At 39.8% G+C, this 14,018-nt stretch overlaps 1 protein-coding gene across 1 annotated transcript in view; it reads left to right on the top strand.

Moving 5' to 3' along the window:
• The window catches only part of cdh15 (cadherin 15, type 1, M-cadherin (myotubule)), a 19,064-nt gene extending 10,163 nt beyond the window's left edge, over positions 1–8,901 (top strand). Inside the window, exons 2-14 of the mRNA XM_015030239.1 lie at positions 365–532; positions 1,579–1,734; positions 2,092–2,236; positions 3,147–3,328; positions 3,738–3,866; positions 3,982–4,164; positions 4,915–5,159; positions 5,252–5,388; positions 6,090–6,320; positions 6,412–6,651; positions 7,270–7,418; positions 7,544–7,735; positions 8,165–8,901. Of these exons, the coding sequence (XP_014885725.1) occupies positions 365–532; positions 1,579–1,734; positions 2,092–2,236; positions 3,147–3,328; positions 3,738–3,866; positions 3,982–4,164; positions 4,915–5,159; positions 5,252–5,388; positions 6,090–6,320; positions 6,412–6,651; positions 7,270–7,418; positions 7,544–7,735; positions 8,165–8,365 (2,358 nt within the window). The 3' untranslated portion in view covers positions 8,366–8,901. The remainder of the gene's footprint in view (positions 1–364; positions 533–1,578; positions 1,735–2,091; positions 2,237–3,146; positions 3,329–3,737; positions 3,867–3,981; positions 4,165–4,914; positions 5,160–5,251; positions 5,389–6,089; positions 6,321–6,411; positions 6,652–7,269; positions 7,419–7,543; positions 7,736–8,164) is intronic.
• Positions 8,902–14,018: the final 5,117 nt, after the last annotated feature.

The raw sequence follows: 14,018 nt of genomic DNA, 5'->3' as shown, positions 1-14,018 counted from the left end.
TGGGGGTTTTGTGGTGATTGCCCCCCTTGAACAAATTGGGTTGTGGAAATTTTTAAAAAAAAAAAAAAAAAAAAAAAGAGTATGAGCGTTAGTGTTTCCTTGTCCTGAAATAATTTTGCACCCAGATCAAAGCAAGGTGGCAAAAGCTGATTTTAGTGGGTGAAACATGAAGCTGAACAGATTCCACATTAGTTATCCATTCTGTCTGACCATAGGGAATATCAAAGCATAGCAGGAAATTAAGCAGCTGCGAATATGTGTGACTATATAGTGTATATCTTAAATTAGCGTAGGTCTCTGAAGTTTAAAATTGTATTTCAGCTTCAACTTTGACCTGACTTACTGCCAACCATATTTCCTCAAGGTCTGCAGCTCTGCTGAGTATCGCCACAGTGAGGCACAGCAGGACCCTCACGCCCTTTACCTCTGGAGAAATCGAGGAAAAGGGATGATAAGAGTCAAGAGAGACTGGATCATCCCCCCCATCAGAGTTTCAGAGAACAGCAAAGTTGTTCCTGAAAACCTGGTCCAGGTAAAATTGTCACATCAAAGCATTTACATGAGCAGTTGTCAGCAACGCAATCATTTTTACACTCATTGTAAATTACAGGACAAAGGCATCAAACTATCTACATTTTTTTTTTTCACCACAAACTTCATCCTTGAGGAATTTTTCGGGGGGAGAAGGCAAAATTCAAAGTTATGTCAATCAAAGAAAGCCAGGCAGATCCTAAATCAAAGTTAATTTGCAACTTAACAGGGAAGGCAGATTGGATGCGGATGTAGTTTTCACTAATAAATGTAATCATTTGAAAACTCCCCATTTATTTACTCTGGTTATCTTTATCTTTTGTAGGGTTTAAGTTCCTGAACTAATTTCTCAGTGGTAGGCGCCTCTGAGTTTTAGAAGAATATACCAAAATGTATTGAATGTTAAGAAACTTAAGTAAAAAAAACTACTCAGATTTAACTTTTTGTACTTAGTCACAATGTTCTAAACAATTCAGAATCGTTTAATGGAATAATTTGAGCTGAAATTATTTATTTATTTCAGTTTTCATATGTTTCCAGATGTGAAAACATCAAGTTCATCCATGACGTCAGCTTTGACGCTAACGTGTGTGATGTAATAAATGTTGATCCAGAACCACAAAGTAAATCCATTTTATACTTTATTTTAGTTTGTTTTAATTACATTATTTGAAGGCGTCATCAAGGTGAGTGATAAATACTTTTCTGCTGGAGTGAAAAAGGTGTTTAATGGGCAGATGAAATATAAAAATCATGTTAGAATTGACGCAGACTGCTGGTGTAAATCTTTCAGCTCAAGCAGAGCCACTGAGTTACTTTTAAAAAGTGCCGTACAAACAGATCAGAAGAAATGGAAACAAAATCCAGAAAATGACTCCTTGTTATTATTAGTCTGAAATCCCGAAGGACCTTCTGAGTTTAAACACTCCAGACTTGCTGTCCCCCGTGTTCACATCTGGTGTTCGGAGCAGATTCTCTGCAGTCCTGCTAGCCGGCTTCCTGCGGGGTTTTAATGACCTGCAACTTTTTTCTTGTTTTTCTGCCCAGATCAAATCAGACAAGATCTTCTCAGGAGAGGTGATCTACAAGCTAGAGGGACCAGGGGTGGACCAGGAGCCCAAAAACCTGTTTGAGATTGATGATAAAACAGGAATGATCAGGAGCAAGAGGCCGCTGGACAGAGAGCAGCACCGCAGCTTTACGGTAAGACCTCATTAAAGAACGATCACCCAGCGCAGCTCGCCATACACCGTAAAGCGTTTCTGTAGGAGTTTGCATGTGTTTCCAGTTCCTGTTTCCGCCTGAGTTCACATATCATTGTGTCAAACACCAGCACAAACGGTTAGAGGTCAGTTTTCCCGGGCTGTTACGGGCATCTCGGGAGAGATATCCGAGCATTTCATGAATGTATGTTCACTTTATTTTTCTGCCAGGTCATTTCTCATACATATAAAAATACTTGTCTGCTGTTTGATTTGTCCTTTGTGGAAAACCTGAGGAATAACTTCATAAATCACACATGTAATTAAAAAACACTTCTTGCTGTGTCTCTGTGTGCAGCTGAAGGCATTTGCCCTGTCCCCCAGCGGAGAAAGACTGGAGAACCCCACAACCATCGAGATAGTGGTGCTGGATCAGAACGACAACAAGCCCGTTTTCACCCAAAAGCAGTTTTTTGGGTCAGTCCAGGAGTTCTCTGTCCCAGGTACAGGAAGACATTATTCAAAGGCTGACAATTCTTGTCTTTTTGTTGTTCTTTAAAAAGTCACCTTAAGTTTTAAACACTATATTGTCACCCTTATTTAAGGCATGTGATTTAAATACATACAACCCCAAACAACAAGTGCTTTATAAAATGTGGCAGGTTTTTCACTGTATATCATGTGTTTTGTATCCATTAAGTAAATAGTTTTACATAAATGTCAGGTCAAAAGTAACAAGGTGAAAGAGGCGTGTGTCAGGAGTCATGATAAAGCAGCAGTTCAATCCAGTCTCCTTCAGCCTATTGTACTCACGTTAGCTCATTATTATTGTATTGTTTTTTTTTTGTTGTATGCTAACATCTAAATTACTACTCTGATGAGATTAGATGACCAGACATACATATAAATCACCTAAAAATAGACCCCAGATCCTCTGTAGGAAGCAAAGTGTAGCACAAGGGGCTGATTTTTACCCGGCTACAAGGTGCTGGTGTAAAAAACTTATTCAGGTGTGAAGAAAGACTGAGTTCCACTGAAGGACTTAACGCAAAATAGTAAAACCTTTGCTTTTCAGATTTTTTTTTCTCGCATTTACATACACTTGCAGCATGTCACTCATGAGATCATTTGTCATGGCGATTAGGTGCTGATTTTAAAGCCCATCGGAGGAACAATGTGAATCATACTCATTGTAAGAACTATCAGCAAACATTGCGATACGGCAACAAAACCAATATCAGTCAACATATCTTGAACAATCTCACCATTTCTGAAGCAATTTGTATCCTATGTTGTGTCTTCGTGCATCTAGCTGCAACTTCAGACACAATAATCAGAGCAGCTTAATCGTTCCACTGCTAAGTCAAACACACAATTCACTCTCTGGCTGAAACTTTCAAATCTCCTCGACAGGAACATTGGTGATGTCAGTCTCAGCCACAGATGCAGATGACCCGATGACAGAAAACGCAGCGCTGGGCTTCTCCATCGTCGGTCAGGAGAGCATTCCTCCCAATGCTGTAAACAAGACTATGTTTGGTATTAACAACCAAACAGGAGCTATTTACACCAGAGATGTGGGCCTGGACCGAGAGGTAAATAAAACACAGAGATACTGGCGGATAAAAGGAAACACCGAATTTGAACATTGTGCAATGAGGACTGTATCGAGGATGAGCACTACCATGTTCCTCTTGGTTTGTACATTTTAAACATCAGTAAAACGACACATTAAGAAAACTTTCGAGATCTGGCACCATGGTGGGACACTAACAACCTGATTTTAAAGATCAGAAAGATTTGTACACAGAGCATAATGAATTATTGCTATAATCTCTTTTCCAATATTGACTATTAATCAAATACTGTAAATATGGCAGAAATGAAATATTCTTATGCATGTGCAATGCATTTATTCTCCTGACCTCTGGCCCAATAGGTTTTGTTGAATAGTTATAATCACGGCTTGATTGATTCCTCTCAACATGCTGTAATGTGTTCCAGGTGGTGAAGGAGTTCAAGCTAAAGCTGCGGGTTGCTGATATGGGGGGCGACGGATTAATCAGTGATGCTGTAGCCATCATCACCGTATCGGATATCAACAACCATGCACCCCAGTTCCACCCTACCTCAGTGAGTTTGAGCTAATGGATCACAACCCAATGTGGCTTCCACATTGTTACTGTATAAGCTGGAAGCAATGACATTAGTTAAATCTTCTGATTTGTGTTTTTGGCTCTGCCTGTAGTACAACATTGAGGCACTGGAGAACGTTTACAACGTGGAGATTGGCCGAGTGAGCGTGACAGACAGAGACGACCCTGGAACAGGAAACTGGAAGGTCAAATACACGGTGTCTCATGACCCATTTGGAAACTTTGCCATCCAGACAGATCCAGTCACCAACCAGGGAATCCTGACTGTGGTGAAGGTATGCGACCCGGGAAGCATTTTCTAGGGACGGATTAGGATTGATGGCATTGAAGCATTTAAGTGACTCAAGATCCAAACATTGCTTTTTTAAAACTTTTTATTCACTTTAATCAAATTTGTACTTTGTGTTTGAAATGGAAAATGTTTTAAAACTTAAAAGTTTAAGGGGAGCTTTAGATGGGTTAAAGCCTCACAAGATTTGGATTGTTGAAAAAAATAAAAAATAAGTTACAGCTATATGCTCTCCCGTTTTCTTGATAATATTTGATTTCTTAGGAATTTGTCATTTTCTCCTGTTAATGTACAGAATTTATAAAAATTAAAACCCACATTAGCTGGCAGGAGAACAAATGAAAAAAAATAGGTTATGTGAAATTGCCTGTGACTTTGCAGACTAAGAACAGTTTTTTGTTTTTTTTTGCAAAGCACAAGATTTTTTAGAAAGTACCTTTATAATTTAAAATTTCAAGCATCTTTCAAAATAGTTTCAGAGTGACAATCTGTGCAGCACAGGAAAGATTTTCCTTCCCTAGACAGCAGAGCTTGTCAGACACAACTAAATACTACCATCTACTGGTTCATATGTAAACCAAAAGTTGAACAAGCAATGTTCTTTGATGGGGTTTATGTTTTTGCATTATGCTTTTAATTGAAATTTACATAACATAAAGTAGGTAAACATGTTGTATACATCCCTACTGTCCAGCAGCAAAGCTATAAAAATGATCTTTTCTGTGCTGTGTTGCAGCCCCTGGATTATGAAGTCAAAAGGGAGCACACCTTGATTCTTACTGTGGAAAATATCAATCCTCTGAGCATCAAGGCGCCCAACTTACCTCTGAGCTCTGCCACTGTGTCAGTCACAGTTGTCAACGAGAATGAGGCTCCGTATTTTAAGGAGAACCCCATACTGATCCAGGTCCCCGAGAACGAGAAACCCGGAAAGCTGCTCAAAAGCAGCATTGCCTCAGACCCAGACCATTCTGAACTGAGGTAAGTACGGACCTCAGCACCTCAGAAGAGACGAATCTCCACATATCAATAAGGAATATTGACTGATTTTCCCATTCTGTTTGTGGTATAAGATTTGAAATTAGCCAAGACCCCGAGGGGTGGCTGGACATCAACCGAGAAACGGGAAACATTTTCCTCAGAAGGTCCTTCAACATGAGATCCCCACATGTCAAAAACAACATTTACAGTGCAGTCATCAAGGTTACAGGTCTGTTCACATAAACAACACAGACATCTCTAAAGGTGTTTTTTTATGGTATCGGCAATAAACAATCACTTACATTTAGAATCAACAACAAAAAAGAAGCTGATAAAAAAAATCATCCTCCTTAAGTAAAATCTGCAAACTTTGAATTCACTTTCAAACTGTTTTCAGAGGTACTTAGTAAACGAGTACATGTACATCATATAAAGCATACAGTAACTGAGAAAGTATCCCTCCTAAATTCAAGGGCTTCATTCATTTTGTACATCTCTATGGTTAAAAGGATGTACTTACCTTTAAAAGTTTAATAAATAATAACTTTATGGAACTTAATCAACACATTAACCAATGATAGTATTAAAGCGCTTCTGCTGCCACCTAGTGGCCAGAGTTATGCCAGTTGTATCTAATTTGGCTGAAAAATTGACCAAAAACTGTTTAAGTGTTTTGTAAGCTATGTACTACATTTAAGTGAATAACTTTTATTTAGTTTAGGACATGTTTGACAGGATAATTTAGTTTAAATAAGGCCGTAAGGAGTTAAGAGTATATGACTATATTTGTGGGTCATTAGTTTGACGTGCTTCACAATGTCTGCCTTTAGAAATTGTGGGGTTTTAAATGTCTGAAATGTTTATGATCACATATCTACGTTGTAGATTTTCTACTGTTGTGATGTTTTCTATTCATGTTCGCTTGTGCAGATGCCGGTGGTGCTTCAGCCTCTGCAGCAGTGAACATCATCCTGGAGGAAACCAATGACTTCCCTCCCCAGCTCCTCCCTTTGAGCCGTTTCTTATGCGCGGGTGGCAGCAGAAGGACTCCTGGTTTCTTACTAACTGCTGTGGATGAAGATCGTTCTCCACATGCCGCTCCCTTCATTTTTGTCATTCCTGACTCTTCGTTGTCAAACTGGACTGTCACTAAAGTCAACGGTAGGAAAGTGAAGTGTGTGGGGGGGGGCGTAGATACATGACGAATCCTGTGTCCTCATATTTTTTTCTTTCTCCATATTTGCTGCTCCAGATACTCATGCCATCCTCCGGCCCACTGTAGAGCTGGAAGCTGGAGAGTATGCAGTCACAGTGTGGGTCACAGACTCCGGCAGCCCATCTCAGAGCGCTTCAAGTCAAGTCAACGTCACCGCATGTCTGTGTGACTCCTATGGTGACTGTAGATCTGAGGCAGGGGCTTTCTTAGGCTCCAGAGTGGGAATCAGCTTCATTGCTCTCATTATTATCATTGCATCTGGTGTTCTTCTACTTGGTAAGTGCCGTGCTGAAGAAATACTTTTTAAACTCTGAAGAAAGTAATGAATCCAGTTCCTTTTATCAAAAGATCAGATTGAAGGAAGCTGAAGTGGTTTATCCAAGAAAAATGAAGCTCAGTGTAATCTACTGAACTCTCTAACAAACTTATCAATTTCTACTCTGGTTCCTACTCTAAGCATATACCTGAAGTGCTTTTTAAATGTGTGTTTTACTTTTTTAAGCTAATCAGCGTCATAGAACTTTTAATTAGGAAACCATAATTTCCTGTTTCCAGTGGATAAATGACATGATTCAAAAACACATTCCTCTCAGCATCTCTTCAACATTAGAAAAATAACAAAACATATCTGTCAAGTAGGCAGATGTCCTTAAAAAAACTAAAAAAAGAAAAGTCAGGAGATAACTGCAAAAACAAAACAGCTACTCACGTAGATCATGTCCAGACTTTCATTTACATTACAAAAAGAAACTTGGAACTGTGACAAACAAGCCTGGATGAGATGTGAATAGATAGTTTAAAGTGGATCTCAGGTCCACTGAGATGTAAACCCTGATTTCTTTTGTTAGTTGCGGTAATACGATCAAATATGAACTGACCCCTTCTTGTTTGTAGTGCTGCTATTCCTGGCTGTGGCTATAAATGCCTGCGGGAGACGTCACCACATAAAGAAAGGGTCGGGTCTGCTTGTCGGGGAATCGGAGGACGACATACGCGATAACATCCTCAACTACGACGAGCAGGGAGGCGGTGAGGAGGATGAGGTAAGGCTCGCCGGGAGACGTGACGGTGACCTGCTGAGGTCGAAGCTTGCAGATCTGCTTTTCCCGCCTGTGTGTTATCAGTGCAACATCAAAGCGCACACGCTTCCTCGTCTCACCTTTGACAGAACGCCTTCAACATTGACCTGCTGTGGAACCCCCGTGACGCGCCTCCCGCCCCGTGGTCCTTCTACCCGGGGTCTGGCCTTCCTCGAGGCAAGCAGCCCCTCAGGAAGGACGCCCCACACAACCTGCCCTCCCCCACTTACCCCCGGCGGCCTCCTGCAGATCCCGCTGATATCGAGGACTACATCAACGAAGTGAGACGCTCCAGCTATCACTCAGCTTTCAAAGGCAAAAAGCCTCTATAGCTGAACGATAAACTTAAAAACTAAATACCAAAGAGGCTCAAATGAGTATTTTCCAAATGAACAGATTTTGTGTCGAAAATGATCAAAAATGAATCTTTATTCATAATTAACTCAGTTAGCTCAGTAAAATCAAGAAAGAATTTGACCTCTTGCTTAAAGATTAAGTTCTACTTACATTTTCATACAGGAAATGAGGTTCACTGTGGAAAGATGAGGAAAAAATAAATAAACGATAAAAATGCAACATCCATTATTAAATGATGTCCCAAATGGTGTTGAACATTAAGCAGGCTACACCAAAAATCTGTTGAAAATTGCAACCTGTCGTTCCAGTTTTCTTACAACTTAGTAAACTTTTTGTTTTTTTGCACTTCTCAGGGCTTGGAGGCTGCAGACAACGATCCCAACGTGCCTCCATACGACACAGCCCTGATCTACGACTTCGAGGGAGAAGGCTCAGTGGCCGGCAGCCTCAGCTCCATCGCTTCGGGCAGCTCGGACGGAGATCAGGACTACGATTACCTCAACGACTGGGGACCACGGTTTCAGAAACTAGCCAATATGTACGACCCACGTTAAAGCCAACAGAACAGGATCTGTGGAGTTTAGGGCACACTTCATGCTTGAGGTGATTTTTTTTTTTTCTTTTCTGGACACATTTGAAAGTTATTTGAGTCCAACACAGGATCCTAAGAAAAAGCGAATGGGACTTGAATCCAGTGTGCCTTATTTGAGTTTATTTGAACACAACCTACAAGGTGACTTAATGCAGCATTTTGTGAAGTGAGTCATTCAAAGTTGTGCATGCTGAATGCAGAATGTCTGTCCATCTTCTTGCAGCTTACTAATGATGCACTAAAAAGGCATGAAATATTTGGTTTTTTTTATGTATTTCTTCTTTTTTTATATATACGTAATTTTATAAGATGAGTCTTTTAATATTTTTGCTTTTGTGTTCAACAACAAACCCTCCATTCCAGCATTTGTTCATCTTTAAGGGAGGTAGCTCTACAGACAGCAACATGGAACATTCAGAAATATCTTACCTGGAGGTAATGAGTTGAAACGTTTTTCTTTTTTTTTTTTTAATAAATGTTGCCTAAATTCAGATTTTACTGGTGTCTTTAAAATAAAGTGTTTTTTTTTTCTCATAAAGCTGGCTTTATTTACTCATGTGCACTTGTGTATTCATACATTACTTTATCTGTTTAGACCAAGAATAAATACTGCCTGGAAAGTGGTGCGGCTTTTAAATATTTATTTAAATACTTGGCAACACAATTTTGTAATCAATTTACAATCCCTCCTCATAAAATAAAACATCCTAATTGATTCCACCTTTTTTCCCTGTATAAATGAGCCTCTTGTATACAACCCAATTAAAATGACAAAAAAAATAAATAAATCCTTCACTAAAATTGTGAATTATCTTCAGTGAAGTTTGTGGGTGAACTGAATGAGATTGACAGAAGCAGAAATGAAAAAGTAATATCGCACTTAGAGGAGAGCGAAAGTCACATCAGCATTTATATTTTAATTGTTTTCAAAAACCTTTAAAGGCTGAAAGGTCGTGCCTTTTCACTCATCTATTGTTTGAAAGCAAAAATTCACACAACCCTTTAATAACATTACGCAGTATTTAGAATGACTTCATGCTTGCTAAACAACATAAAGATTTATATGCTATCCTTAAAGGGGCAGTCGCGTTTTTTCTTTTAGTGCTCGCTTTAGCAATAAGTTTACTGGTTTGTACGCAGTTTCACTTACACACATAGAAATGTGTGTCCACTTTGCTGCAGAATGATGCTTTTATGTAAATGTGAACTTTTTAAGTTGAATGTCAATGAAACTTTGTCGGCGAGCGTAGCTTGTGTTTATAAATGGCCCTATATCATCTTTACTGCCTCTTGCAGATGTGAAGAGCCGTCAGTTCCCTAAATTCAAACACAAATCTGCTACTGTACATTTGCATAAACAGATGTATATATATATATACAAATGGTATAAGAGAAAACATTATCTACGTTGCATGAGTGTCAACTTTGCATGATTTTGTAAATAATGGCAATTTAATGCAACGTTGGCATTTTTAATGGACTTTCATTGCGACTTTTAGAGCAACTTTGCATTAAAAGTGTCATTATTAACCGAATGACACTTCATGACAACAGTCACAGACATTCATAAAGACTTCTTTATATTCATGACAGGTGTTATGTTTATGACAGTGTCATGTCAGTCTTATTCACACCCCATCAAATAAAGTGTTACTAAAAGTTTTTCAACAAGATCAGACTAAATGTTGTGTTTCAAATGTCTCCGCTTTGAATAGGGGCTACACAAGTAGACTGTTGGTAAAAGTGTAATTTTTAAGACAGAAGTAATTACAGAAACTAACATAATTCATTTAAGGCTAATTGTTAATGTAGCTCTGACTCCATGAAGACAGATTGACGAGCCATTCGGATCCATCGCTGTCTTAAATAAAACGCTGCTTTCATTGACATTCCCAGGAAATAACTTGGGATAATTGTTACTTGCACAATATGGTCTTAAGTGGATTGAAGCGCACTTGGGAAAAGTTGGGAAATTGTTTATTTGACACCTGATGCTAAATAATACCAAAAAGCTTAAAAATTGTTGCAACAGGAAAGAAAATACTGCTCAAAGTTGAGCAAGTATGGAAAACTTACCACCAGGACACGTTAGAGAGTTTGTATGTCCTTTACAAATCTGTTTAAACATTGATTGTATCCGTCTATGGATTTCAGGCGCCAAAGCTCCTCCATGGTGTACAGTACATACACTTCGTATTCACTTGGCAGTTAACTATATTGATGTAGGAGATCAGAGACAGCTTGTCTGACATATTTTCCTTCTCAGGCTCAACATACAGGTCGATCCCGACAGCAGCCATTTTGTTGTATCTTTTTCTCGCGGTCAAAAGTGTCCACATATTTTCTTTTTATTGGTCTCGGAGCCATTACCCCACTATTCTTTGTACATACGTTTGCCTGCTAAAATGGCGCTGATCACTTCCTGTTCAGACTGTTGGGAACTATGTACTGACCCTTAGCACGTGACAGCTGGCTCTTCAGAAATCTGTCCGCTCCGCCATGATGGATATCAAAACAACCACTGCGCTCCTTTGAGGCATGTCAAAAAACAGCCTGTCTAAAATTGCTTCCATTTAGTTGATTTCAATTTAAAAAATGGTCATGGAGAAGGTAAGCGTGTAACTATTCGTAACCATGGAGACAATGCCCCACCATCATGTAGCCTAGCATGTATGAAAAAACTGATTAGCATCTCATTTTTTGCACATTTTTAATGTTGCTCCAGTGCAAGGGGAAACTATATTTATGACATAGTGATATAAATCATTTGGTGTGAATTCAGGCAAAGTCAATAATTTGACTTCCTGATGAACGTTTCTTAGGTTCATCAGGAGCGAGGAAGTATGGGTCAGTTTGGAAGCAAGCTATTTCCAACTTTTTTAAGTATCACCGTCTATAAGCCCCAATCAGGTTTGTTACATTCACAGACAAATTAGGTCCACTCAAACAAGAAGAAGCGATGAATAAATTAGTAAAAACAATTTGGGAAAATAACTTGAGTCTCTCTGTTCAATACTCCCGCCCTTCTCTTCCGACATTCATCATGGCGGCTCGATTGATTAAGTGACGCAGTTGCAAAGGGTTAATAGCTTGAGTCATGCAGAACTGATCTGACAAAGCGGCATTCGAAGACTGGAGTCATGAAGAGAGATCTGATCTAGGGAATGATTTCTCTAATGTCAAAAAACACACTTCCCTGTCTGGAGAATTTGGCTGTGAAAAGAAGACAATTGAGTCTAAAAACTCAACTCCTGGTCTGACGAAAGCGGAATTAGAAGACTGGACCCATGAAAAGAGATCTGTCCTGGAGAAAGACTGCTCTGATCTCAAAGAACAAACTTCCCCGGCTGGGAACGTTTGCGGTAAACGTTCGCCCCCAATGCTCACATGGGCAGGAGTTGAGTATGATGAAGAGGATGAAGACTCAACTCCTGCTCTGACAAATGCGGCATCAGAAGACTGGACCCATGAAAAGAGATCAGTCCTATAGGAAGATTGCTTGGGTCTCAAAGAACAAACTTTCCCGGCTGGGAATGTTTGCGGTAAACGTTCGCGGCCAATGCTCACATGGGCAGGAGTTGAGTATGATGAAGATGATGAAGACTTTTTTGGCCCTGCTCTGACAAATGAGACATTAGAAGACTGCAGCCATGAAGATTGCTCTGATCTCAAAGAACACACTTCCCTGGCTGGAGAATTTGACTGTGAAAATAATACATTTGATTCTAAAAACTTAATTATTAATCTGCGGCATTAGAAGATTGGACCTATGAAGCGAGATGTCTCCTAATGAACAATTTTGCCAAAAGTCCAAAAAAGCGGACTTCCTCGGCTGTAAAGTCTAGACGTCAAGCTGGAAAATTTTCTTGTTGGCCATTTTGACTGACAGTATGTCATATCTGCTGCGCTCCTCTTGATATTTCGAATGGGTGAAGGGCCCCGGGGATGGATGAGATTTGGCCAGAGTTCCTTAAGGCTCTGGATGTTGTTGTTACCCTGCCAGCATGCCTAGGTGGGCCCCATACAGGGTAAAGGAGGGCAGACCAGATGGGTCCCATATGGGTTTGTCTGCAGGGTCCACGGTGGCCCCACATGGGTTTGTCCATGTATGACCACAGCCCACATGGGCCATACATGGGCCCCTACATGGTGGTGGGCCCACATGGGTTTGCCCATTTAGGGCCCACATAGGCTGTGGCCCTACATGGGCAAACACATGGTTATTATGGAACTCGCGGACAAACCCATATGGGACCCATATGTCTCCCCTCCTTTCCCCCATATGGGGCCCACCTAGGCATGCTAGCAGGGTAATTACCTGCTAGCATGCAAGTAATTACCTGCTTCAATTTCCTGTTTCCATTCAATTCAAAAATACTTTGTTAATCCCAAAGGGAAATTACATGCTGTAGCTCATAAAGATTCTTCAAAGAGCCATTGAAGATGGTGATGGCTGTCCGCAGGAAAGATCTCCTGAAGCAGTCTGTACCACACTGTACCTGATAAAGCCTCTGACTGAAGATGCTCCGCCTTCCCAAGACAGTCTCGTCAAGATGATGGTCAGGATTGTCCCTAATTTTCTTTCCTTTTAATGCCATATAAATATGAGACAGAAACATGGATTCTGTCTATTGATTTATAGATTAATAGTTTTACTGGACAGAAATTACAAAGAACAAATTTGGTTCTTAATCAAATCCTAATGAGTCAAATTGAAAGTGTCATGGAGTCATCAGCCTCATGAAATTAACACTGACATGAAAAGTAATATTGAAGAAATAAATATATCAAATCTAATTAAAAACATAAGTGACAAGTTATTTACTGTTATGGTCTGTAAGATATATTTATTCTCAGGTCTCAACAAACCCATGGCACTTCAACAATATTATTTTACCTTTTATCTGGAAATAGTGTCTGTTTATTCTTGCCAAACAGTTCTCTATATTAACTATTGATTGAAACGTCTTGCCATACCAGTTTATTCCTCTGTATTTAGTTTCTTAGTTTATTCTTGCATTTTGTTCTTCATTCATTTCCATTTAGTTTCCTTTGATTAATATTATCCTCTCTGGGTTTATTGCTATGTCCACTTTAGTTTCTTTCCTGTTGCTAGATTCATTTGATCATTTATTGACGCTCACCATCAGTAATCTTCACTCATCACCTGCTGCGCCGCCTAATCGTCATGTTTCACATCATGTGTTGATTTTTCACTGTTCAGCGTCGGATTCTCTGTTTCGTCGCTCCGTTTTATGTCCCGCTTCTCCTGTTTCAGAGTTTTGCGCAATGTGCGCGTCTTCTTCTTCTTCTTTTTTTTTTCTTTTTTTTAACCCCATAAGGTGCAGGGCGGCCGGGAAGCGTATCGATGGGGAAAAGGCAGACTGACATAAACCTTTTAAAGCAACGGAAACAATTTCGGTATTCTGATTATTGAAATTTAAAAGTGCTGTGGTACCGTTGTTCTATCACACCCGTTTCATACCGGACCACTTAGAGCACCGGTGTTAACGCTATAAAATTAACACCCTCTATCGTGGTATCACCCATGGAGGGATTTCTTTATTTGAATGGGTTCATTTTTCAGAGGCATGCAAAGTGAGGGTATCGTGATT

This window comes from Poecilia latipinna, unplaced genomic scaffold, assembly GCF_001443285.1.
Source record: "Poecilia latipinna isolate Pla-1442-1.1 unplaced genomic scaffold, P_latipinna-1.0 Scaffold176, whole genome shotgun sequence".
Taxonomy (NCBI): Eukaryota; Metazoa; Chordata; class Actinopteri; order Cyprinodontiformes; family Poeciliidae; genus Poecilia; species Poecilia latipinna.
Note: the sequence above shows the minus strand (reverse complement) of the source record. Positions and strands in the feature narration are given on the sequence as shown.